Source organism: Parasteatoda tepidariorum, chromosome 9 (assembly GCF_043381705.1).
Source record: "Parasteatoda tepidariorum isolate YZ-2023 chromosome 9, CAS_Ptep_4.0, whole genome shotgun sequence".
NCBI classification, from domain to species: domain Eukaryota; kingdom Metazoa; phylum Arthropoda; class Arachnida; order Araneae; family Theridiidae; genus Parasteatoda; species Parasteatoda tepidariorum.
Genome location: NC_092212.1, coordinates 6,028,026 through 6,054,555, shown reverse-complemented (window position 1 = coordinate 6,054,555; position 26,530 = coordinate 6,028,026). Strand labels below are relative to the sequence as shown.

At 29.9% G+C, this 26,530-nt stretch overlaps 1 protein-coding gene across 1 annotated transcript; it reads left to right on the top strand.

Moving 5' to 3' along the window:
- The first annotated feature begins 202 nt into the window (after positions 1–202).
- On the top strand, positions 203–18,150 carry LOC122271853 (uncharacterized). Its single transcript, XM_071185468.1, has 6 exons — positions 203–379; positions 5,977–6,065; positions 8,774–8,855; positions 12,418–12,633; positions 14,988–15,081; positions 16,862–18,150. Exons 1-6 carry the CDS (start codon positions 217–219, stop codon positions 16,881–16,883), a joined length of 666 nt encoding a protein of 221 aa, XP_071041569.1. The 5' UTR covers positions 203–216; the 3' UTR covers positions 16,884–18,150.
- Positions 18,151–26,530: the final 8,380 nt, after the last annotated feature.

Genomic DNA, 26,530 nt, shown 5'->3' with positions numbered 1-26,530 from the left:
TTATTGAAATATCTTAATGTTTTGGCCGCCAATCCTGTTGCCTGTTGTTGTGTTCCGAGCAAACGGGAATGGTATATTTTTCCCGTTAGTACATTCTCAAGTATATTTTTCCCAAGTGTATCAAGTGTATTTTTTCAAGTATATTCGTTATGTAAATATAGTTTCTTTTTGTTTCTTTCAGGGGGTTTCTGGTTCATCCTTGACCCACCCAATGAAATGGAAATATCTCAAAAAGTAGTACTAGAAAGTGGAGCATACCCTAAACCAGCAAAATCATTAAATTGTCTCCAGTTTTATTTGTATTGGGCTTGGCATGCTCATTCTTTCAGATTTCCGAAGGAACAACGGAAAACATATGTACAAGTCTATGTTACAGAAGGTAACTTTTAATATTATTTAAAATTTCATTTATCAAGCAAAATCCCAGACTGCTGCCAAAACGCAATAAATTGTAGAAAGGTAAAAAAGGACATTTATGCTTAGATTAATTTGATATTTGCTAGTGTTGTCAGTTAGAGAATTTATTTAAAAACTTTAAGACTTGAGAAAAATCTCTGAGCCCTGAGGAAACGAAAGTTAAGAAATGTTTTTTAATGTTTCATATTTTCTATAACTTTGCACTTTTATAATCGAATGTCATAGAAACGTAACTTAACCACTTCAGAGCCAATGCATCCATTAGAAAGCATTTTAAATTACAGGATACCCGGAAGCTGGAAAAAGTGAAAGAGTGGTAACGAACATTTCTCAAGACTGCTTAAAATTTCTTAAAATAATTATAGAAAATTCATAAAATAAGTTTTCTAAAATCAGTTTTGAAGTTTTCACTCTACGATAAGTGAAATGAATTTTTTTTTCAGGTATGAATACTTCGAAGTATGTATATTAAAATAATAGCTACCATTTTAAAATAATTTCCAGGCAGTGCTTGAGGGTGCCATTTTGGGTTCAAAGAGGATAAAGAAAACTACTAAGAAAGAGAGAAGGACGTTACTAAGATATCCGAGAAATGAAATTATTATTTTTTGGTAGTAGGATTTTGATACCATAGCAGTTAAAAACATTTGACAACTTTTACTTTTCAAAGTGCGTGGTGATTATTTTCATTATGAAATAGTTCAATAAATTCCCCATTCATGCTTTTTTTTCTATTGTTTTTTTTTCCATTTTTTTATTTAACTCACATCTTCTTTTATCAACTCAAAATTAAATTTATTACCTTGCATTTTAACTCATTTATTCCTAACACCTCCTTTTTTCAGAGCCAATCATTTTTCTCCCTACGGTGGGAAAACATTTTAAATAAAATGTCTCTCCCGTAGCATTATTAAAGGCGATTATTCAGTATATAAAACAGATTTGTAAAGTACTTTTAAAATGAAATTTTGAATTGATTTTTTTTAAAATTGGCATAATTAGTAAAGCTAATCAATACAGTAATTATAGTGAAAAATACTTTAATACCTCACGTAATGAAGCAACAAATTTTTATGGTAGTTATAGCAAGGAAAATTTTTTAACTCATGTTTCAAAGGGATCAGTAGAGACCTAAATAACAAAATCGTGAAATAATCTTGAAGAATAATGTTTTGACTAAACCAAGTTAAGATAAAAAACCTTATTCTGTCTGCTCTTTTTTGCTTTAGAAAGGATTATACATTATTAATAACCTGATTGTGTCTGTTGTGATTGTGTTATTATTAATAACCTAATTGTGTTTATTGCTTTAGAAGGATAATATATTATTAATAACCTGATTGTGTTTGCTCTTTATTGCCTTGGAAAGATTATATATTATTATTAATAACTTGGATTATGTCTGTTTTTTTTTTGCCTTAGAATGAATGTTATTATAAAATGTGAACAAATCTATAAAAATAAAATGACATAGAGAAAGATGGGTAGTAATAACGACTAAAAAATGTCTTTATTTTTAATTTTAGTGAAAAAATTGTTCATAAGTTACTGTATTTCTCTTACTTGTAAGGAATGAAGATTCGTATGAACTATTGATTCCTATCTCATCCCATGCGTTGAATTCTAGGGATCAAATTAATCTAGTTTACAGTAAAGGGCAGTAGTGAAAAGTTAATGAAGCTACTTTGTGTTCATAAAGGATTATGAAAATATAGTTTACAATTTTAACTGATTTTACATTGAAGAAAAATATGTACGAAATGTTTTAAATGTGTTATGTAATTACGTTAAAAATTTTATTTCTGCTAGAACTGGCATTTTCCGAATTCGAAATAAGCTGTTAGTCCCAGTGCTTTTAATAAGTTTAATACTAACAGGTTAATACTATCAGGTTTAATACTGTCAGGTTTATACTATCATGTATTAGGCATTTAATGATGCAAGCGCAAATTTTGCTACCGATTGCTTTAATTACATGTCTGCAGATACAGGACAGAAAAGAACCCATAAAAGAGAAGAGACTGGTAGTAAAACTGTTTCATTTATTTACTTCGGAAGGAGTCGTATTATCCTTTACAACTACGAGTGATTAATAGTAATTATCAATATTCTTTTGTAAGAATTTTACGAGTAAATAAGCATATTATAGTTGAAACAAAGCTGTAGACGGATGAAAACTATCTTTTAGCAAACATAAAAAGGAAATAAAACAATTTTGATACTAATTTTTTTTCCTTCCAAATAAGAATGAATTAAAAAATTTCTTGTTTCTAAAGGCAAAAGTAGTCGCCATATGTCCCGTAGAAATATCATTACCCTGCTTTTCAAGCGTTAATTTGGTCACTTTACCTAACACATTTTTCAAAATACTACTATTAAGGTCGGGATAGCCTGGTTGGGCCCTGGCGCTGGGCCCATGTTCAAGAGTTCGTGGGTCCGATCCAGCCGTCCGAAGACTCCCCGTGTAGTCAAATGGTGACCGATGCACGTTAAATCTGCCTAGTCGCAAAGTTCTCCATGTTCCCATAGCAGATCAATATCTCGGGGGTACTGATCCAGAAGTTTCCTAGTCTTCTGAATTGGTTCAAAATTACAAGGCTACGGAGTTGAACATTAGTAGTCGTAAACCCGAAAATTGGGTCGGCTGTTCAACGACGGATACGAAAAAAAAAATACTACTATTAAAAAAAAAAACAGAATTCGAATTTGTATGCCAGTGGCTGTCAATTTTTTTTAAATTTCGTTTCGAAATCCTGAAGAATTGAGCTTCATTTAGCGAAACGCCGACTTATAAATTAAGCTCATTAACAACTATTAATATACAAACAGAAAAAAACGGATTATGAATTAAATTAGTCGAAATTGTTTCATTATCAAAAACAGTCTTACAACTTGTTTTTATGTTTGCATGGTTTTTTTTCCGAAGCCCTTTCGCCAAGAGAAATTAAAAAGCCGCAGTTTAAATGCCTCCGTAAAGCCTCCGTACACATAAAGCACAGATATAATTATATACTGTTAATGTCATATTGCTGTAAAGCAGGGGTTGCCAAACTTTTTTGATCATCGACCCCTACATAATTTTTCGAAATCTCTATCGACCCTCATAAAAGTAATTTTCTGTTAATTAAAATAAAACTCTATTAGATACTGTGTTTGTACATTTATTTTATGATTTTGAACATTTATTAAAGTAATAGTACATAGTGTAACAATAGTTTTATGAAAAATATATTAATGTTGAAATATAAATACCTTAATATTTATGAAATAATAAGTAATTATAAGTAAGTAGAAATAATAAGTAAAGTAACTACGGATTTATTGCTTCTTAATCAATGACATGGGTGTGCCTGGTGTTTTTTTTTCTTCAAGGTTCGTTATATTGGGTTCAAAATTGGTCAATTTTAATCTTAAATCCCCTCGAAACTCCACATTTAATTTATTTCTGTTCTTAGTTAAGATTGAATTTACGTGACTGAAACCGGCTTCAACCATATAGGAACTTGGAAATGCTATCATAAATGGCTGAGCTATTTCGTAAAGTCTTACATATTTTTGCATTATATTTATATTTGTCCAAAATTTGCTTATTGTTAAATTTTTAAAAAGCGTCTTTGCTTCAAATCCCCATAATAATTCAGCAAGCTCATCTTGCAGGTTGATGTCCACGTTTTCAATTTGAGCAGAAAATGGCACAATAATCCAATCAGGGATGTCAATGTTTTCCAAATCAACAAAACGCAGTTTAAAATCGTCGCTCAATTTTTGAAGATTACCTGTATATATTTCCAAGTCTTCTTCTTTTATTTCTAATTGTCACATATCTGAAAAATACTGATAATCCTTCGACCAATCGACCCTTCCGGTTCGGATCGACCCCCATTCGACCCCCTGGCTCAGATCGACCCCCGCTTATGTTAAATAGACCCCTGGGGGTCTATATAGACCACTTTGGTGACCTCTGCTGTAAAGAGTTATCTGGGCTTTAGAACTCACAAATAACAAACATATTTTAAAAGTTATTAAACTTTTTTTAAAAAAAAAATCGTCTATTTGGCGCCCCTCGATGAAAATTAATAAAATCGATGTAAAATTTACATTTTTTTACAAATTTTTATGAGCCCAGATCATTGGAGTAAGTATTTAATGTATTAAAGAAATAATAATTTAAAGTATTTTTATATTATTTTTATTATTAACGTATAATGACTGGCTTGACGGTGATTTCAATGTAAATATGAATGCTGAAGAAGGAAAAGTATTTTGTGACGTCAAGAAACAGTACGTAAGCAGGTTATGAAAATCAATCCGACTACAAACATCAATTGAGACAGTTTTTGCAACCCATGATTTGAAATGTTGTTACGTGCAACGGAGTCAATCCAGAAAGAAAAAGCATTTGACCAATGGGTAGCCATTGATCGTAAGAAGACGATCACAACTTTTGATATTCAAAATTGGTGATTGCTATCTTTTATAAAAATTTTTACGTTTTATACCTGTATCCGAAAAATGACCGAAGATTTGAAAAATATTTTTTTATTATTGTTTTTTCTATTGTTTAATTTCATGATGTTTACTAATGCAATTGCTTGTAAATGCATAGTTTTTCGTAATTACTTTTCGTTTTCGTATTTTACTATTACAATATATTTTTATCGGAAAGTATATATATTTATTTAAATTCTATTTCTTTTTTCATTGGCATTTTACCTAACCATTTGACGCAGAATTTTCATCTAACGTATTTTTCATACTTTTTCATTGTTTTTGTATTAATTTAGTTTAAATTAAATGAAAAACATGACAATTAGCTTTTTATAAATTTTTGGTTAATGTATAACATCATTAAATACCGGTGACTTTTTTCGCTTTAAAGATAAAATCTTCCAAAAGCGACTCTCTTCCAAACAGTAATTTTTAAAATTTAAACTTATTAGTAGTTATTTAGATCCAAGAGAGACAGTTATTCACCATTAAAATTATTTTTAATTTAAAATTTAATTTAATTTGAAGAATTCTAATCTTTATTATCAAAAATCATTAATTTTAATTTAAAATATCAATTTTAGATAAATATTTGATTATGAATGAAAAAAAAAACTACTTTTGTTGAATTTTATATATTAGTACAAATATAGTTTCGATAATCTAACTGACTTTTTTAAGTTGCTATTATATTATATTTTATAATTAAAAAAAATACCAAAATATTCTTTTGAATGTAAATAGAACTTCACAAATGTTAAAGAGACACTGATGTACCAACTGTGTTGAAGGGTTAAATAATTTCTTAAATAAACCAAAATATTATATAAAAATTAGATTATTAATTGGATAAAAAGATAGCTGCAGGTTTCAAAAATCAAAAGTGGTTAAAAACCACGGATTGTATGCGACCAGGTCACAAAAAGCATTATTAAGGGATGATTTAAAAACAACTGCTTGATCAACTACAATATTTTTACGAATCTATTTCCACAATATAATTCTGAAGATTTTATGATGCTAGGTGAGAATTGCCAATAGTATAAATTTTCATGCTTGTTTTTTTCTTAGAAAGAAGTTCTAAAATTGCAAACTATACAGGGGATAATAAAAAGTGGACGAAAGTGAATGTCGAAGTTGAAATGGATGGTAAATATCAGGTAAAGTGTTTTAAAACTAAAAATAATTATAAAAAATTAAATTAGCTGTGAAGTTTATTGTAACAACTAGTAAAAAATTATATATTGTCCCAAGTTATTTTGGGTTTGTATATGCGTCAATTATGTGTTCCAAGATAACTCAGGATTAAGTAAAATTGGCAGTACTGTTTGTTTAATCACATTTTACAGAGTTGCCTCTGGCTACTAAAAAATTAAGAAGTGGTAGAAATTAAATTCATTTTCAAATATTTATAATTTATTTAATTATTCAATTGTAATTACCACCATGACTTACTTTTCAGATTAGCCACATTAAAAAGAAAATCACTTTATCTAACTTGTATCAATGGCAACCTGAAAAAGATAGGCTAGAAAAAGTTGCAAATTAATTTTGCCATTAATTTGTCCCCACTTTTAACATTATTGGATGCTCTTGTCACCCCTGTATTTTAGGAAAAGGAAATTTTCTGGTTTCATTGGCAGTTTGCGAAGTTTTAAGTTTTAGTGTTCACTTAAAAATTCAATTTAATTTTGTATGACTTAGAAAATTTCGAACTTAAGCCTAAGATTTCGAAGTCCTTTTTTCAAAATTTTTATACGTCACTGGAACTATTTAAATAAATTTTTAAAAAAATCTATAGTTTGAAAACTGTCTAACTAAAGACATTTTCCTGCATCTAAGTATATGTTTAAGATAATATAGATATAAAAAACTCGGTAAATACTCACAGAAAAACATTTGCAAAATAGTACAGCTATAATAGGTCCTTAGCAGGAAGAACATGTTATTTTGCAAAGATTGCTTTAAAATATATTTATAACAAATACGATTTATAACGCATACAACGATTTATAACAAATTTTTATTTTGTAACACACACACACACACACGCGCGCACACACACACACACACACACACACACACACATCTAAATAATGCAGTGTAAGAAATGCCATTATTTTGCAAAAAAACATCTATTAAGCATCTCTTAAATAATTCAATTTAAGGAATTTATTGTAGCAAGAAGGAAATAATACATTTAGTGTAAATTATTACGTTTTATGACTTCCAACGTATTTTTTAGTTGTAAAAATTTTAAATCGAATCAAATTTTAATCAGTTTGTTTAACTTATTTTTATTTTTGGCGAAAACGGACAAAATGCGATTACATTGAAATACTCAATATATCTGCTACTATAGCATACGCAGCAACTTTTCCCTTTTTATGTGTGTTTTAATAAGAATATTCGAAGATGAAATAGTTTTTTTAGCCATGTTATATTTACTTTCGAAATTTTTTTCCCTTCAATTTGGACAACCACGATATGCAGGATTTGGAAGAAAATAGGAAAATACTTCTATCCTAACTCTAAGTAAATAATTATTCTTTTAGCAGTAAATGTTTTGGAAGATTTTACAAATTCGATTTCATGAATCTCTTTTTATATCATGGATTTATTAATTTAACTCAACATGATTTTTTTCTACCACTAAATACAAATTTATATTAATCTAATATTAAAAGTAAGGTACATATTAAAAACGAGTGCAATGCAACGAAATTGCAATGACTTATTTTATTAATAATTGTGTTTTAATTTGTCTTTCCTGACCACTTGAAATATACTTCATTTGAAACAGTGAAAATAGTAATGTCTAAGCTTATATCACTTCACAAGCCTTCTTACTGAAACTTCACCAATGAACAATCAGTTACTAATAGTAATAAACTAACACATTTATACTTTATATAAACACATTTTCTTTTAGCAGCAAATGCTTTGGAAGATTTTACTTGGAAATCTGTTTGCACAGTTTAAAAGAAAATGCTAGAAGTGCTTAGAAAATGGAGTACTTTTAATCTACGCAAAATTTGAATCGGAAAAATACTCACAGGAAGAGAAAAGCTTCTTTACTTTTCCAAAACCACTTAAAATAAAAATAAAAATATTTTAATCTAACATTGCAATACTAGAGAATACTTTTAAAATTGCTGGTATTAAATGCCAAGCAAGAATTTACTAACTTACAACGATTATTTTTGTCGACGTGAACATAGCATGGGTAAAAATGGTACTTCTAAAAACTTCAAGNAAGCACTCTGTTTTGCGGATATAATCGTGTGGGCTGAAGAAAAGATTATATCCTTTATTTTCCGGTTTTTTAATTAACATTTCATGATTTTTTTTATTTTTTAATTTTTTTAAATTTTTTTTTTTTTTTTTTTTTTTTTTTTTGTTTGTAGANATTTTTAATAAACTGTTGTTTGTTATTTTTTACTTATTATTTCCCCCCCTTTTTCATATGTCTATTATTTTTCTTTGTTTTATTCTTCGTTATGAACTGCTCTTTTCATAACGAAGAGATGCAAAAGAAAAAGAGATGCTCTTTTTTGTGGATATAATCGTGTGGACTGATGAAAAGTTTATACCTTTTATATTCCGGATTTTTTAAAAAGAAAAAAATCATCCTTTTTTTTCAATTGTTTGTTATTTTTTTCCATTATTATTTTTCTTCCCCCCTTTTTTTCATGTGTCTATAATTTTCCTTTTTTTATCTTCATTTTGAACTTATCTAATGAGTTCTGTTTACTTGCAGCTTATGCGCAATAAATGAAACTTATTGTTTTTCTTAATTTTCTTCGTGTTTTCTTGTATTTATTTATTTTGTTGTAATATATATATATATATATACATACACACACAGGTGAAATTTTTAGCTTTTTCGAACTATGAAAGATCCATTGTGGCTGTAGACGATGTGACCATTTTGGAAGGAAGTTGCCCAGGTAATGGAATTTCCTATTAAGATTCATAGTTGCCATCTTGGCAAACAAGCTTTATATATTCCCTGTAGTAGCAATGGTCAAAACAAACATAATCTTAACTAACTCAATTTTTATAGAGCTTCATAAGTATTCTATCTATATACACATATTGAACTTTTGCAAAATATTTCATAAATGGGTAAAAAATTAAGAACGAAATCTTTCAGAATTCCTCTTCTGTTGTTCCAAATCCAATTATTAATCGGAAACTGGGCACCTGGGCCACTAGGTTGACCTTATCCGATGCATTGTGAACTTGTTTAATGTTTGCAATATCACTTTGTGGTCAGCTGACCTGACGTTTTGGTAGCTAAATCTTTCAAATTTCGGATAAATTTTGTCAATATGTATTAAATGTCCTAACAAGAGGATATTCGTAAAAAGTGCAGCTTTTTATGAAGTTTTGAATCATTTGCAGGTAATACCGGTGTAATAATTTTAAACAATCATTTGCATATAGTTTGATATTACAATCAGGAGCATATCTTGGTAGCAATTCAATTGAGAGACATGACTATCTGCCTGAATACAGAAAGAAAAATTATAAATTTTTTTTAAAATTATAATAGCATTTCTAACAAAAAAGATATATTTTTGTTTTTCAAAATTCATAAAGAGCAATCAGAACGGAAAATATCTTTGTTTTTTAGTTTATTCGCCATCAAACTGGTTAATGTATATTTAAGGAATAACTGGTTGCGATGGCTATGGAGGCCATGAAGACTGCCAAAAGAAAGAACAATTCTTTACTTGCATTGATGCTGTACAAGATGTGTCCTCAATACTCATGTGACTGGCTTCCTGATTATAAAACGACAAACTAGAAATGCATAGATAAAAATATTCATTTATCACTTTCTTTGCACAAAAGGAAATATATATTGTATGTAATAAAGGAAAATACAAATGAAAAATTTATAAAGGGAAACAAAATTCCATATTTGCTTTTAAACGGCGGATCTCCTTTGCTTTAGCTAAAACTGGTTGTGAAGACTATGGTGGGTTTGATGATAGTCAAAAGTATGGAGACTTCTTCATTTGCATCAATGATAAACAAAACGTATCTAAATACTCATGTGACTGCCTACCGGGATACAAAATGAACAAAAAAGAATGCATTGGTAAAAATATTCATTTATTACTTTTCGTTCCGTGAAAGAAAAAAAATATATTCCTTTTTTTAAATTCATAGAAAGGAATTTGAGAAATTCCTTATTTGCATTTAAACTGGATCTCCTTTGCTTTAGCTAATACTGGTTGTGAAGACTATGGTGGGTTTGATGATTGTCAAAAGCATGGAGACTTCTTCACTTGCATCAATGATAAACAAAACGTATCTAAATACTCATGTGACTGCCTATTTGGATACAAAATGATCAAAAAAGAATGCATTGGTAAAAATATTCATTTATTACTTTTCGTTTCGTGAAAGAAGAAAATATATTCCTCTTTTTAAATTCATAGAAAGGAATTTGAGAAATTCCTTATTTGCATTTAAGCAGGATCTCCTTTGCTTTAGCTAAAACTGGTTGTGACGACTATGGTGGGTTTGATGATTGTCAAAAGTATGGAGACTTCTTCACTTGCATCAATGATAAGCAGAACTTATCTAAATACTCATGTGACTGCCTACCTGGATACAAAAGGAACAAAAAAGAATGCATTGGTAAAAATATTCATTTATTACTTTTCGTTTCGAGAAAGAAAAAAATATATTCCTTTTTTTAAATTCATAGAAAGGAATTTGAGAAATTCCTTACTTGCATTTAAACTGGATCTCCTTTGCTTTAGCTAAAACTGGCTGTGAAGACTATGGTGGGTTTGATGATTGTCAAAAGTATGGAGACTTCTTCACTTGCATTAATGATAAACAAACCGTATCTAAATACTCATGTGGCTGCCTACCTGGATACAAAATAAACCAAAAAGAATGCATTGGTAAAAATATTTATTTATTACTTTTCGTTTCGGGAAAGAAAAAAATATATTCCTTTTTTTAAATTCATAGAAAGGAATTTGAGAAATTCCTTATTTGCATTTAAACTGGATCTCCTTTGCTTTAGCTAAAACTGGTTGTGAAGACTATGGTGGGTTTGATGATTGTCAAGGGTATGGAGACTTCTTCACTTGCATCAATGATAAACAAAACGTATCTAAATACTCATGTGGCTGCCTACCTGGATACAAAATGAACAAAAAAGAATGCATTGGTAAAAATATTCTTTTATTACTTTTCGTTTCGCGAAAGAAAAAAATATATTCTTTTTTTTAAATTCATAGAAAGGAATTTGAGAAATTCCTTATTTGCATTTAAGCTGGATCTCCTTTGCTTTAGCTAAAACTGGTTGTGACGACTATGGTGGGTTTGATGATTGTCAAAAGTATGGAGACTTCTTCACTTGCATCAATGATAAACAAAACGTATCTAAATACTCATGTGACTGCCTACCTGGTTACAAAATGAACAAAAAAGAATGCATTGGTAAAAATATTCACCTGTCACTTCATGAAAGAAAAAAACATATTCCTTTTTTTGAATTCATAGAAGGCAATTTGAGAATGAAAATAAAATTCTTTATTTGCATTTAAACCGGATCTTCTTTGCTTTAGCTAAAAAAAGGTTGTGAAGACTATGGTGGGTTTGATGATTGTCAAAACTCTAGAGACTTCTTCACTTGCATCAATGATAAACAAAACGTATCTAAATATTTATGTGACTGCCCACCTGGATACAAAATAATAAACACATCATGCATTGGTAAAAATATTCATTTATCACTTTTCTTTGCTTAAACGAAGAAAAAAATCTGAATCTGCGAAAAGCTATTTGAAGATAACTAATGATGGTAAAAATAAGCAATTTTCTGCTTTAATAGCGTCTTTCTGTTGTGTAGCTGCCACAAGAAAATATACTTACGTTTTATCTGTTTAAGTAATGTCAATAAGACACGCACGTTTTCGACTTCAGAAAGTCCTTTTTTTTCTTTTCCATACTTTTGATCTCAAAATTGAGTACGTATTGATGATAAATTCAATTTTCATAATCTATCAAGAAAACTATTAGCTAAAAAAGGTAAACAATATTAGCTTGCAGTTGTTTAAATCAAATCAAAAAGAGTTTACTTATTTCCTTAATTTGCATATAATTTCTTAGTTTGTATCTGTGAATTCAAAAGTATTTATATTAAGGAATATACTATGCATATAAAATATGCTCTAAATCTAATATCTACTGTGCATGCAACAATTTAAATAATTACACTATTAACTCTTTTCATTGAATCGTACTCCATCTGCAATAAATTTATGAAAAAATATCGGTCTACGGTATTTTGAAGTTCTAAAATGCTATAACAAAACGTTCTGATTCTAAGCTAGCGATAAATATTTATTAATGTCCAACTAATGGTTGTTTTATTGATTAAGAAATATTACTGATTGAAATTATACAGACTAATTAAATAATAAAATGTTAGGTTACCTATGTATAACGAACTTGATAAATCGTAATAACATCTTTTAGTTTACAGTGAAAGTCCATCTACTATCACACCTTCATTAACTGCTACAAATACTTTAACGCAAGTAATAAATGATGAAACTTCGACTGAAATCACTTCAAGTATTAGTACAATTGATAAAGAAACTATTAGAACATCGATCACCACCGAGAGAGGCAGTGAGACTCAGCCCACTTTAACAACAACAATGAATTTGATTATTGAACCAACAAACAAAAGTAAGCAATTTCACCTCTCTAAAAGTAAATTTTTTTCTAATTTGACAACTATCAACCACATTATTTCAAAAATTAAAAAACCAATAATATATAAATGCTCTGTTGGGTATTTTAAATGTAGATAAAAGCCGTCTTTAGTTCAGACAATTTAGAATACATTCAGAGTTCTAACGGTTTATTGTTTATGCTCATTAATAAAAACACCATTCAATGATCAATTTTCCTGGTTTAGTTAACACGTTGAGCTCCGCGTCAACCACCGGTGGCTGACACTGAAATTACATTTAGGCCGCGTCAACCACCGGTGGCTGACACTGAAATCACATTTAGGCAGAGTCAACCACCGATGGCTGACACTGATATTACATTTAGGCTTCGTCTGCCACAGCTTGTTGACACTGACCTTTCAAATAAGCCGCGATAAACAGCTGGCTGGCAGCATATAACATGATATAGAACTATAAAATTTACACTCTCTTATGGAATTGTAGAAAATTTATTCAAAATTTACTTAATTATTGTGATTCTTTGTTTAATAAATTCAATTTAGTAGATTTTCATTCACCACTATTTTTAAACAATTCGTAGGCATATAAAATTCACTATTTATTTTCAGCTATGGTATGCGTTCAGCATTTCTGATGCTAGATATAGCAAAAGCATTCGATCGGGTTTAGCACCAGGGCATCATCTTCAAGCTGATAAAACTGAAATTCCCATCTGGTATCATAAAAATCATACAAGCCTACCTACATAATAGAACTTTTCAAGTGAGCTTTAAACATATGAAGTCAACAAACAGAAAAGTAACAGCAGGAGTGCCCCAAGGAAGCATTCTTGGGCCCATATTATTTATATTATTTACCCCCGACTTTCCTGTCGATAAACAAGACTTTAACAGCATCACAGCACTTTTCGCAGATGACACTGGAATCGTAGTGAAGTCAAAAAACCCCAACATTGCCCTACAAAAACTCCAAGGAAAACTGAAGGAAATCGAAACATGGTGTCTAGACTGGATATTCAAAGTAAACGGACAAAAATCAAAACTACTAATCATTCAGCATAAAAGAAAAACCATCCTCCCCAAAAATCAAATTGTTCTCTTTAATGAAATTATTCCCATAGTCAAAAGCGCAAAATATCTTGGTCTGGTCATTAACAGTAAATTTAATTGGAAAGATCGCGTCGAAACAGTTATCAACAAAGCACAAGCAGCCTGCCACAGATTACAAATCTTTCTTCAGAACCATAAAATGGAACTTAGACTTAAACGTTTACTTTACATCTCAATGATCCGTCCCATCCTGACTTATGCATCTCCAGCTTGGTGCAACATCTCTACATCACTCCTTAAAGAACTCAAAATATGCCAGAACAAAATCCTCAGGAAAATAACAAAAGCAAGATGGTTTATCCGAAATAAAAACATACATCGCGACCTCAACATAGATTTTTTAGATCATCATATTGCAAAGCTAAATTTCAGATTTTTTTAAAAGATCATAAATTGTGACACCGCAGGATTCAACGAAATTTTTACTTTTGAAAACTTAAGAGAAGACATAAACCTCAGGCCGATGGCAGCTTACTTTTGAAGTGACGTAATTTTATCTAAAATTCAAAATACTTAAATTCCTTTTACTCCAATTGCATTCCAATTACCAGAAAGAGCCACCTTAAAAATCACAATTCAAGACAAATGGGAAAAAGGCCGCTAACGGCCCCAGGTGCGTAGATAAATATTGATGATGATGATGATGATGATCAGCTATGGTATGCTAAACCTGCAAAATCTATCTATATTTTTAAATTTAGGTAATAGTTATTTACCGTGTAAAATTAGCGTGGCATTCAACGTGTTAAGACAATTTTTAATATACTCAGAGTTGTAACAGATTTTTGTAAAGCGCCTGCATGGCTTATTGCCATAAGTTTAAGTATTTTTTGTCTGATTCAATAATTCTTAGTGAATTTTCTAATTTGCCTAATTTTATTAATAAGTCCTAAAATACCAGACTGATTAGAAATACTGAAGATTATCTTTAATGAGCCGGAAGAATTACAAAATCCCAGAAAGCCATGCTTCTTAATTATCATACGGCGTGTACAGTGAGAAAAAAACGAATACAGTTTTAATGACTGCTCGGATTTTCATTTTGTTAGAATTAAAAACTAAACAAAATTATATTTTCAATTATTTCTCGGTTATCAAAATATTGATCGTGTATGACGTTCCCGGTGAACAATGCGTTAACTATTTTTCAATGCCCCCCCCCCCTCAATTCATTTCACCAATCAGAATGAAAAATGTTCAGTTTCAAAAAATAATATTTTTTTCTTTATTTTTACAGATCTAACACTAACGTTTGTTGTAGTTAGCTTTTTGGGAGTTACTTTTTTGATGGTTCTTGGTGGAGCCGCATTGGCAGCACTAACGTTTAAAAGGTATATGTCAAGTTAATCACTTGAGTTCTAGATGAATATTTCAATTTATTTTATTGTTCCGAAAAAAAAAAGAATTTTGAAATTAAAAATATGAAAAATAATTAAAGAATATATTTGAAAAAAGTTTAAATTCAGAAATGGAAGGTTTTATTATTAATTAAGACGTCGTATGATTCATTAGTTTACAGCGAAATCAAAATCTGGAAGGAAAAAATGTTAATATAATTATTTTGATTAATTTGCTAGCTTTACTTTTGGCACAACTACTGTAATTCTAAATATGAATCAATAAATGTTAGACATAAATAATTATTATAAATTATTGTAGTAAGCTCGATTTTGCAATTAATGGAATTTTTTTCAAATTAAAAGGTGCGAGTTTTGCTGCTTTAATGACGTGTAAAAAGTTAAATGAAGTTTATAAGTTCAGCAAGTATTTGACAGATCACGTTTCAACGAGTGCTTAAGCTTTCATTTTTAAAAGAAGTATTATCAAGAAAATTTCAACTAATTATAATGTTTGACTAATATTAACCTTTTACTCACTCTTAATTACAAAATCAAGATGGAACCAATTGTAGTCTAAAAAAATAACTTTAAAAGAATGGATGTTAAATTAAAATGTTCAACGTTCAACTTAAATGGCAGCTTGTGTTACTTAAATTATAGATTTTTCTTAAACATTTTAAGTAGTAGCGGGCTGACATAACATTTTAAAACATTTTAAAAGTAGCGTTAAGCATCTTTAGGGAACGTGGCACTAGAAACAATCCTGCTTTCGAGAAAGAAAGTGTAACATTTAGTGATGGTCAATGCTGACATCTTCAATGATTGGAGCACCAATATCCATATCATTTGAAATAAAGCTCTGACCGGTCGTTGGTTATAGGGATGAGACCCTGAGTCTTATTGCAGGCCCTTACGCTGTAGCAATTGGTTAATGGACGACAATTGCAGGCCATATCGCGTTACTTTGGCGAATGATTTCCTTTTGGAAGAAGAAATAACAAGAATAGATTGGCTGACATGTTCTTTGGAGATGAACCCAATCGAGCGTGCTTGGGACATTCTAAGCAGACGAGCTTCCACCACCCCCACAAACTCTCCAAGAACCGGAAAGAGTTCTTCTGAAGGAGGGGGGCAGAATACATCAGTCCCTGAATTATAACTTCAGTAACCAGCCTCAGAATAATAAAAAACCTCATTGACTCGATGCTTCAAAGGCGTTCAACGTTGCTGGCCGTTCGGGAAACTATAAAACGATTTCTTTTTAAGGGAACAACTTTTTTTATTTGTTTTTCTCATATGCACAAATTATGATTTTTCCTTTTGTACCCAAATGCTCAATAAAACGCATTTTCTTCTACAAAACTAATGTCATTTTTATCTCATATAACTTACTAGGTCTGTCGATAATGTGTCAATTATTCAAACAATTCTCCGGGAGCAAGATCAATCCACAACTTCAATATCTTTTAACTGTTTCGAGCAGTGTATTATGGTTTATAAGCAATATGAATAACTAAAGAAGATCTTACAATAATGTTAAGTTTTTATGCGTTGTTAAATTAAGTACATATTGTTCATTTTAATTATTATTTTACTTCAACGTTAAGGAAATTCGTATCTTATTTACTAGCATTGAAACTTCTTTAATTTAAGCGGGATAATTTTCTTTCAATGTTTAATATTTAAAGTTACCAGTTATTCTTTTAATAATCCATATGAGTCATTATTATTTATGACTTCTATCTGTAATATATTTTTTGTCTTGTTTCAGGTTGAATAAATTGTTCCCATAACAAAGAAGTGAAAGAATGTTGCATTGCATTGTTTGATTAACGAGATTATGAGAGCTCTATAAACTTCTTCAGCCATATGAAATATCGCTACAATTTTGAATTTATTAATTTGCAATGATCAAAAATATACTATATATATATAAAGTTAAAAATATAGAGAAGAAAGATAGAAAATTATCTAATAAAGATTAATGAAGAAGAAAATTATTAAAATAAAATATTTGCAAAAATATTTTTAAAAAAATATTAAAAAAAATATTAAAAAGCCGGTAAACTAAATAATAAAAAGATATAATCTCGTCATCAGTTCACACGATTATATCTGGAAAAAGGAGTTAATTTTAATCGGTTTATAGAGGAGTTGATTTTAATTTTAATATAAATAAACTGATTACTTGGAGTTTGAATGTTTCTAAAAACATATATTTAAATACCATTTTTAATCAAAGGAATTGAATAAAAGAATATGTAGTAATTCTATTTATACTAAAACCAAATATACAAACTATTTCAAAATTTGACAAAAAACAATGAACACCCAACTAATGTCATTAAGTATTATATAAGTTGAATGAAATGAGAGTTAATTGTATGATAATATTAATTAACTTACTAAAAACTTCTTTGTGAATTTATATTTTTATCATGTGCAAATGAAATTCGGGCAAATCCGTAGGTAAAAATCGGCGCAAAACGGGCATATCATGTTTCATTTCTTCTTTTCATTTTTTTAATATATGCAAATTTTCTAAAATCATTAAAATTGTATAATTAAATATCAACCTTATTAATTATAAACTTTAAATTATCCAGTATAATATAATTACCTTGCTCACATACATCTTCGGGCCAATCCAATGTAACTAACAAATCAACCGCTCTTTAGTACTGTTGTAAGAACGCGATATAAAAGATTCCCTCTCATTACGCTTCTAACTCCAGTTGAGCATCTGTTTTCATATTTTGAAATCTGGTAGTCTTATTACGATATTATTTTAAATCATTTTTGAAAGATTCCGCTACGTGTGACTTGAAAAATTCCGTTCATTTGAATTCGCTACTCACTTCATAGAATTCGTTTTATTTTTTGTTCAGTATTTTCTGTTTTTTGCTTGATTGTTTTATTTCGTATATATTTTTAACTTGTGTTCTATTTTCTGAAAAGCTGTAGCAACCCTGTTACACCTCACGGTAATCGACGAAGAAAAAAAATTGAAAAATTAATCTTAGTCCTATATTTTTATATTTAATATAATAATATGTTATGTTTGACAAAAAAGTGTGAAAAATAAATTTTATTCTTTAATCAGGCTTTTGTAAATTTCTTTTCTTCGTTTGCTTTTTTCTATAACAGACACTGTGCATAGATGCCAACTTGCTCCGATTTGTGAAAGAACTTTTACTATTGGTAACGACCTTTAAGTTTTTTTTAAGTTTAGTATTTCTCATTTTAAGTATTTTTTCCACCACTACATATCACAAATTCAAAGTATGATATAAAATGCAATTTTTGTGCTGTTATCTCATGATGACCCTCTTAATGAGTAGGCGTAATCACCCTTATTGTACAAGTTTGACTATTTAATTCACAACCAATTCATTTAAACTTCTGTATAAAGGGGGACAGGCGGAATCCCTAAACGTGCAATCAGGATAACTTTTTTCCAAGGTTAGACCGTTTCAATAAAAATTAACCCTTTAACGGGCCCTTTATTTCTAGTAAAGGTAAATTAAAGTATTTTTGGAATTGAAATTGTTTCAAGAACAGTAATTGATATTAAGAAAAAAAACTCATTTAGTTTATAAAAATACCATTTTTTTTGTGGTAAATATATTTAACATGACCTATTAGGAACTTACTGTCTTTTATTTTTCTTTATTTATAAAATAAATTCCTTAAATAATACAAACTTCAAAAGGAATTATGTATTTTATAACTTTTATACGTTTCCTAAAAGTGACAAATGGTTACCAATTTTAAACTCACTTCAAGAAAGCTGAACTTATTGAAAAATGGAAACCTATATTAAAAGTGGTAAAACGTGGTGGTAAGTATGCTTACCACGGCCTTCAAAAGGGTTAAGGAAACTTCCAAGTTACAGGAGGTTGCAAGGTTACTATGCCTATCCCAGCTGAATGAAACTTTTTTCCTTGCAAAGAGCTTTCGAAATAAATCCGTGATGAATTCTGTTTAAACATTTTTACTTCGGTGTCGGAAAGTATTAACTATATTTGAGTTTAATTATATATATTAATTATATGTATTTATATTAATTATATATTGACCTCGGGGAGTGCATAGTGATAAAGAGCGATCGTAGTCAGATAGAGTGTGTCTAATGATCATATATCAGAGTAGCAAGTATCTGAATAGCTAAATCGTAACATTATTATTTCTTAATATTTACAATAATTATAATACTTCTATTTAAAGTAAAAGCAAAGTGACTTTTTGCCAAGAGTTTTTTAAAAACATAAGCATGTTCAAACAAGTCTTCTTCGGTTAATATTTATAACATATGAGCATTTTGTGCCGACTTCTGAAACAGACATTAGAGCAATAATGGTCGGATACGGTGCGTCGTCGATGTTGTTGCCTAAATATTTTGTGACGACTTTTAAAAAAGTAATCATAGTCGGATAGAGTGTGACTAATGATCGTGTATCTGAGAAGCATATGTATCTGAATAGTAAAACTATTAGTGGTTACTGTTGTGAATTATTTCATTAATAGTTACAATAATTATAATGTTCCATTTTTGATTAAAATAAAAGCAAAATGTGCTTCTCTTTTGCCAAGAATTTTTTTTTTTAAAAAAGCATTGAGGAATTCTGTTCAAACAGGTTTACTTCGATAATATTAATAACATTTAGGTATTTTGTGCCGAATTTGAAAGTAGCATTCAAAAAGAGCAATCATCTCGCATGGAGAGAGTCTAAGGACCTTTGGTATTATTTGAATACTTGGTGCTGACTTCGGTTGCAGATTTCTCATTCAGCAGTAAGAAGCTGTAAGTAAGTATTGCACCCAACAATCCTAAAATGGCATTTCTTCGGAAATAAATGATATCTATTCCTGAAAGCACAAATTTCGGAATCTTGTACAAAGTTAGATCCACATCTCCACCATTAAAACTATTTCCCTTCAAAGACCTGGCCTCTATCTTTTCGTAAAAGGCTTTCCGGAATTTTCCGATGTCAATGGGCACTTGACCAGCTCTAAACAAGATGACCACCATTGCCAGCAATGAAGTGATCATGTAGTTGACTGTATCTATATAGTACATTAAAGTGCTTCGATTTGAAGCTAAAAAGCTCCCTGTCGCTGAGAAACACATCCAGAAAAAGGTACTGAACGCACAAAATATTGGTAGTGAGAATGTAGTCTGAATTTCATTTAAATGTCTGAAAATTACAGATCGTTTCACAGCAAACTCTTTTTGAAAACATTTATCGAATTCTTCGGGAGCAGTGCCATTAATATCTCTAATCAATTTGCCAAGATTATCGCAAATCGTCTGGCAAGCAAATAAGTAAGCAAGGGTGATCATATTGCAAACATTGTATAAAAGCGAATACATCAAACGTGCTAAAAAGACAATAACGTATTGAACTGCCGGATTCTTGAATACATATCCAAATGTATGAAAGTTCGTATCTTCAGTTCCATTCGCAAACATCATTGGAGAAATAGCGTAATATATAGGCAGGGCGATTGAGCAAATAGTTATTTTCGTGAGGTGATTACTTTTCAAACAAGAGATCATTTTTTTAGTTGTCAATAGCCTCGTGAGTTCGTCTCTCTTCAAATTTATTAGCACCAAAGCAATTGCGCTTGTAATATTAGCAATGTCATAAAATAGGCTTAATTTATCTACTCCAATTTTGATGTGTATGAAAACTCCCAAAGCCGAATTATATATGATAGCCAAAACTAATATAACGCGAACTGAATATAAAATGCACAGATTCCATTTTGTAGGTTTCAGTCGAACCAATCCAAAAAATCCGAAAACGCTGTAAATAAAATACTTTGATTCACATATTTTTTTACTTTGATGAAAATTCACAATTTTTGGTTGGCCGAACATTTTTACAACATGATGCAAAAATTCAATGATGATGAGTTTGAATTAAACTGACTTACTAGATAACAATAAATTATTTCTGATAGAAATTATCGCCAAACTTTAAATCTTTTTAAGGGTTAAATGAAATCAATTTTAAAGTCTCAGAACAATCACTGTATACTGAAAAAAAATTANTTTTTTTTTCTTTTGTGTCTTAAATGCTAAAAAGAAACAAAAGAGGAAGAAAATTAACCCTTTGAAAACCAGAAAATCCAAACACCTTAATAGCTACTTCAGGAAAGGAAAATTAATGATTTCCCTTTAAACGTAGCTAACTTTCTCACGCTTAATAATAACAAATAAAAGGGTTCATAAAACATCATGGTTTTGCAAATATAATATGGTTCAATTGTAAGTATTCACAAAAAGTTACTTTTTACTCTTTTAGAAATACTCAGTTTGAGAAAACTACATTGTTGCGCAATTTTACTGCAAACTTAATGACGTAAAAAGTGAAACCATGTTTCCATTCGAGTTGAACTAGCTTAAACGGAAATAATTTGCTCTGAGATGTTGTTCAACTTAGGCCCGTATTCATGGTGCTGCAGATATGGACAATATTGTGATTCAATATGTTGCTACACTTTTAATAGTGTAGAACAGAATTTAAGGCTATTAAATAAGAATAATTTAGAAAATTAGAACACTAAAAGCTTTAAACTGGATCACGGTTTTTTTTCTCATAATTCAGATTTTAGATAAATGCTGGCACGCTACTTGACGAGACAGAAAAAGCACCTTAGTTGGTTAAAGCTGCTTTTTACAATACAGCAAAATTTACTAAAAACTGTTAAACTTTAACTTAATTTTTGTTACGTCATTAAGCGTTTACTTCCGTACACCTACTGTTACTTTTTTTGTTGTGTTTGCGGTTTGCTTTAATCCTTTCCAGTTCAGAATAGTTATTCCGGGAACACTTTTTCAACAAATTTTACACACCAGCACTAATTTCTCCGATGTAATTAAATGTTTACTTTTGTATACTGGCTTTGTAACCCTTTCCAATTCAGTGCAGCCATTCTGGCGACGCTGCTTAAACAAATATTACACAACAACAATAACTGAATTTCTGCGATGTCATTAAATGTTTACTTTTGTATACTGGGGTTAACTTTTTCTAGTTCAATGCAGCCATTCTGACAACACTACTTTAACAAATGCTACAAACCACTAGAAATGTAAAACTAATTGCTTTCAAGCGTTTAGCAAGCAATGTTCTTCAAGCAACTAAGAACTAAAGTATGTCGCTTCGCATAGAATATACAACCTAAATAAAGTTCTCTATTGAAATCTGGTGTTCCGGGACGGGTTAATATTATGAAACTTTATAACTTCTTTGGAATTATACTTTTAGTAGATATACAGTTTTTTCAAGGAGTATCAATGTTTCTTCCTAAAGTGTTCAGACATAACCTCCAACATCAGAAAGCCTCTGCCCGGTTCTGCATAATTATCTGCGCAGACTATTTAGTAACTAAACCAGTTGTGCTCATGTACCGAAATTTTATATTAATAATAATTGAAAGAATTTTAAATTATATATTTGAGAAATAAATCTGGGGTGATAGACAAGTAAATACTTACAACCAATACTATCCCTATATTAAGACAAACCAATAATATCCCTATATTAAGGACAGATGTTGGCAATCACTTTCTTATTTTTACTAGATTTTGTATTAAATGGCGCTTTCATAGACTGGTTTATTTTCATAGTGATGTGGTTTGATCGGACTACCTGTAAAAACCTATGTAAAAGCCTTCAGTTGTAGGAGGTGTTGGCTCAGGCCTTACTGATGATTTGATTTATAATGATATAAGCTTAAACGCTGATAGATTAGTTTAAGAAATACTTTAAAACTACGCTTATTTATAATTATTATTTAAAACAATTGAAGTGGGAACAATACAATTCGATTCAAGGTTCTAATAATAAATAAGAAACAGTACATAAGCAGCAATGTTTAAATTGCCCGTTTTACATCTATCATAGCTGATAACATTTATGGATTTTTCATAAAATCGTACTTTTCAATTTAAAGTGGTAGTAAAATGTATGCTTTTTATTTTTTCTCTGTATTTTTTAAATTAATTTCCAATAATTTTTACCACAACTACATTTAAACATATCAAACATGCACATAAATGTATGTTAATCATTCTATCATGTGTTTAAGCTTTGACAAAATGCAAAAAAAAAAAAAAAAATTCTGTCTCTAATTATAATTTATTTTAATTATACTACCAGCGGAAAAAATGATCCTCGGAAGAAAAGTTAAAGAGTTATTCCTTTCTTCCCTCCCAAGTGATAGTTTCCTGATGTCCATCATCTTTATTCATATTCTATAAGGCAGAGATTAAGAACACAGAAGTTTACCTTCGATGTTATTTAACACTTTGACGGTCAGGGAAATGAGCAATTTTCGTTTCATTAATTCGCGCAGTATTACGTGCAAACAGTAGTCGAAAGTGGCAGCTGTTTTCTACCGCCGTTCTTCCGAAAATGTCACCCTTCTCTAGCAATGCCAACTGCTCCTTCTTCTAGAATTGTTATAATAAAATGGTAGCAAATTATGTAGTAAATTTCGTTGGAGAAGGACAGTTACGCCTGCTTTTTAATAGAGTAACCAGTAGATTGTTGTTCAAACGTTGCATTTTATATGTTACTTATAGTTTTTGATATTTAGTGGTGAAAAAATTACTTAAGAGAGAAATACTAAACTGAAAGTAACTTGACTTTCGCTATCACTAGGAAATGCTATTTTACAAAGTGGAGCAAGTTGGCATCTCTGGATGCGGTAGATAGCTCGCCTCACGCCTTTCAAAAATTTCTTAAAGAATTCGTAGTACATAAATAACAGTTTTTACGTACTTCTCGTTTTTAACATAGTCAATGCAGAATAATAATGGCGAATGGGCTCAGCTCGTCAGGGCGCATTGGGGAAAAATTTCACTACGCGAGTAGTGCTCGTTACTAACCATTACTGTCAAAATCTTGCTCCCGAGCGGAACTCGTTTGCACGCATTATGAGGCACGATTCAATTGCGAGCTGAACTCGTTCATAACCGTCAAAGGGTTAAAACAATATTAAAATAAATAAGCAAATTTTCTTAAAGTGTCGCCATGTAAAAACCAAGTGTGCACTTCTTGTAAAAATTAATTACTGACCAATTTTGTTTTTAAGAAGCTCAAAATTTCTTAATATTAGCTTTTACTATCGAAATAAAGTTTTTTATTCGACACCTTCAGATCTATTTACTTTTGCTTAGAAGAGAAAATAAAATATTCTGGTTAACACAAACATAATAATATAACTTTTTTTTTAAATATTACTACCACTTTATAATTTTTTTAAGTGCACATCAACCCTGTGCTACTTATTTCTATTTTTTTATATACTGTGGTGGGCAACATCTTTTTTAAATCGATTATCAAAACAGAAATTATGCTATTACTTTAACTATTTGGGAAAAATATCTAGCTAGATGCCGGAGAAGTTGGCACATCTGTATTTGAAGGAAAGAAATAAGAACTTTTCCGACACTTTTTAATTACATAGCTGAATTCCGTAGTTAAAGTGGTAGTCAGAGAATATACTGGGATTATGTAAAAAGCAAAGAGCAAGCGAAAGACATCTGTAGCAAGGGAAAGTCTGTCTTATAGAATCCAAACAATATAATGTCCGTTTCTTAGAATCCAAAGAAAATGTCTTTGTCTATCTTATATATGATATACTTAATGCTGTTTCCGAAAATTCGATCTTCATAAGGAATAACGCTTTTTAAGGAATAATGTTCTATTATTATTCTGTATTTCTTTTAAAACGGACATTTAGGACTATCAGTTCAGTTTTTCTATCCTTAGTTATTGTTTGCATGAAAATAGCGCAGTATAAGAAGAAATGTCACAGTCTTGTGAAACAAAACGAGTGTGTTCTAATTTTTATATAATTGAAAAAAAATACCCCAGCTTTAAATTAACTGGCCTTATGAAAATTTCTAAAACTTTAGAATTATTGACTAAGTGCATTAATTTTATCTAAGTAAGGAAATATCACCTAATTACTGATTTTTTTAGAAAGAATCCTAATATATTTTTCTCTTCTCTAAAACATTTAAGTTATTATATTTGACCGTAAATCTTCTTACCGTAATACATTTTTTTATCCAGTTCAGTTTTCCGCATGCAAAAAGAATAGGGATTACAATGTGTTGTGTACACTAAAATTAAAAAAAATGTGAATTAAGCACCAATGAAAATATAGAAATACATAGACTATCATTTTGGTTCTATAGACAAGAATCTCAAATAAAAGTATGTTTATGAATCATATGTGGTTGAAGCATTGCGTTCTATCTGTAAGTCAATTTCTGATTACTTTTTTGGCTATTATATATTTTATTCGGTGCATTTCGACATTTCGTTTTTGCAAAGCTAACTTATTATAATTGTCTAGATTAAAAACTTCATTCCTTCAAAAATATACAAATAAAAAATAATAGTCGACAACTTTCAAGTGTTAAGAAATAAGTGGCCATTTTCAAGACTTTCCAGACGTGAATGAGAGAGAAAAAAATTTTTTTTTCTTTTTTTACTTAAGTAAAATATATCACTGCTTTAGTTTTCTTGAGATTATTTATTTAACGTAATAATTTTATACTCTTGATTATTTCCCTTTCTGAAGAATCATCCCTATTTATGCATCCATGATTGCTTGCGTTTAAACTTTGGCAAAACTGCTGTGTGCCATTGTATTTCAACTGCCATTTTACTATTTCAAAGAAATTATAACTTTATCGAAGGGGCGTGAACGCAACAAATTATTGTGACAAAACTGTTTTCAAGAACAGGGCGTTCGCACTTAAATAAAGGTGGAAATTTCTTTTTGGATCTACCAACTTTTGGAGCCTTTGAACTACAACCTATTGGTAGCTAAGAGCATAAAAATTACAGTACTGCTTTGTCTCTTTTTAAAAAGAATCAAGTGCTAATGTTTTCAGAAAAGGAACATAAGCATTTAGTGGTTTAAGCGTCGTGCAAAACTCGAAAATTTACATTATTCCCGAACACTGATTTTACTGAAACAGAATATTAAAAAAATATTGTAATAAGCTTTATTTTCTTAAAGAAGTGGTTTTTTTCTCTTTAAGTTGTAACAGTAGCTGATCATTAAAAATTTAAAATTGCACAGAAAAAGACCATTAAATATTATTTGAAATTAGACAAAAAAAACTTAAAATAAAGAGAAAAGAAATGATTCAAGTTTGCTTAGGAAAAATTAAGAGTTGTAAAAGTTAAGAGAAGGAATAGAAGAAAATATCTGTTTTAATTCTAGAAATAGAATTCTTCAACACATTTTCTAATATTTCAGATTAATATCATATTTCTGATGTCTATGATTAGTTGTCTAACGTTTAATTGTCATTGTTCTATAAGCCGTTTCAAACGCGATAAGAAATTAACGGACAACGATACCGATGATAGCGCCTTTTAAATAGATATTGAAGAGAAATTAG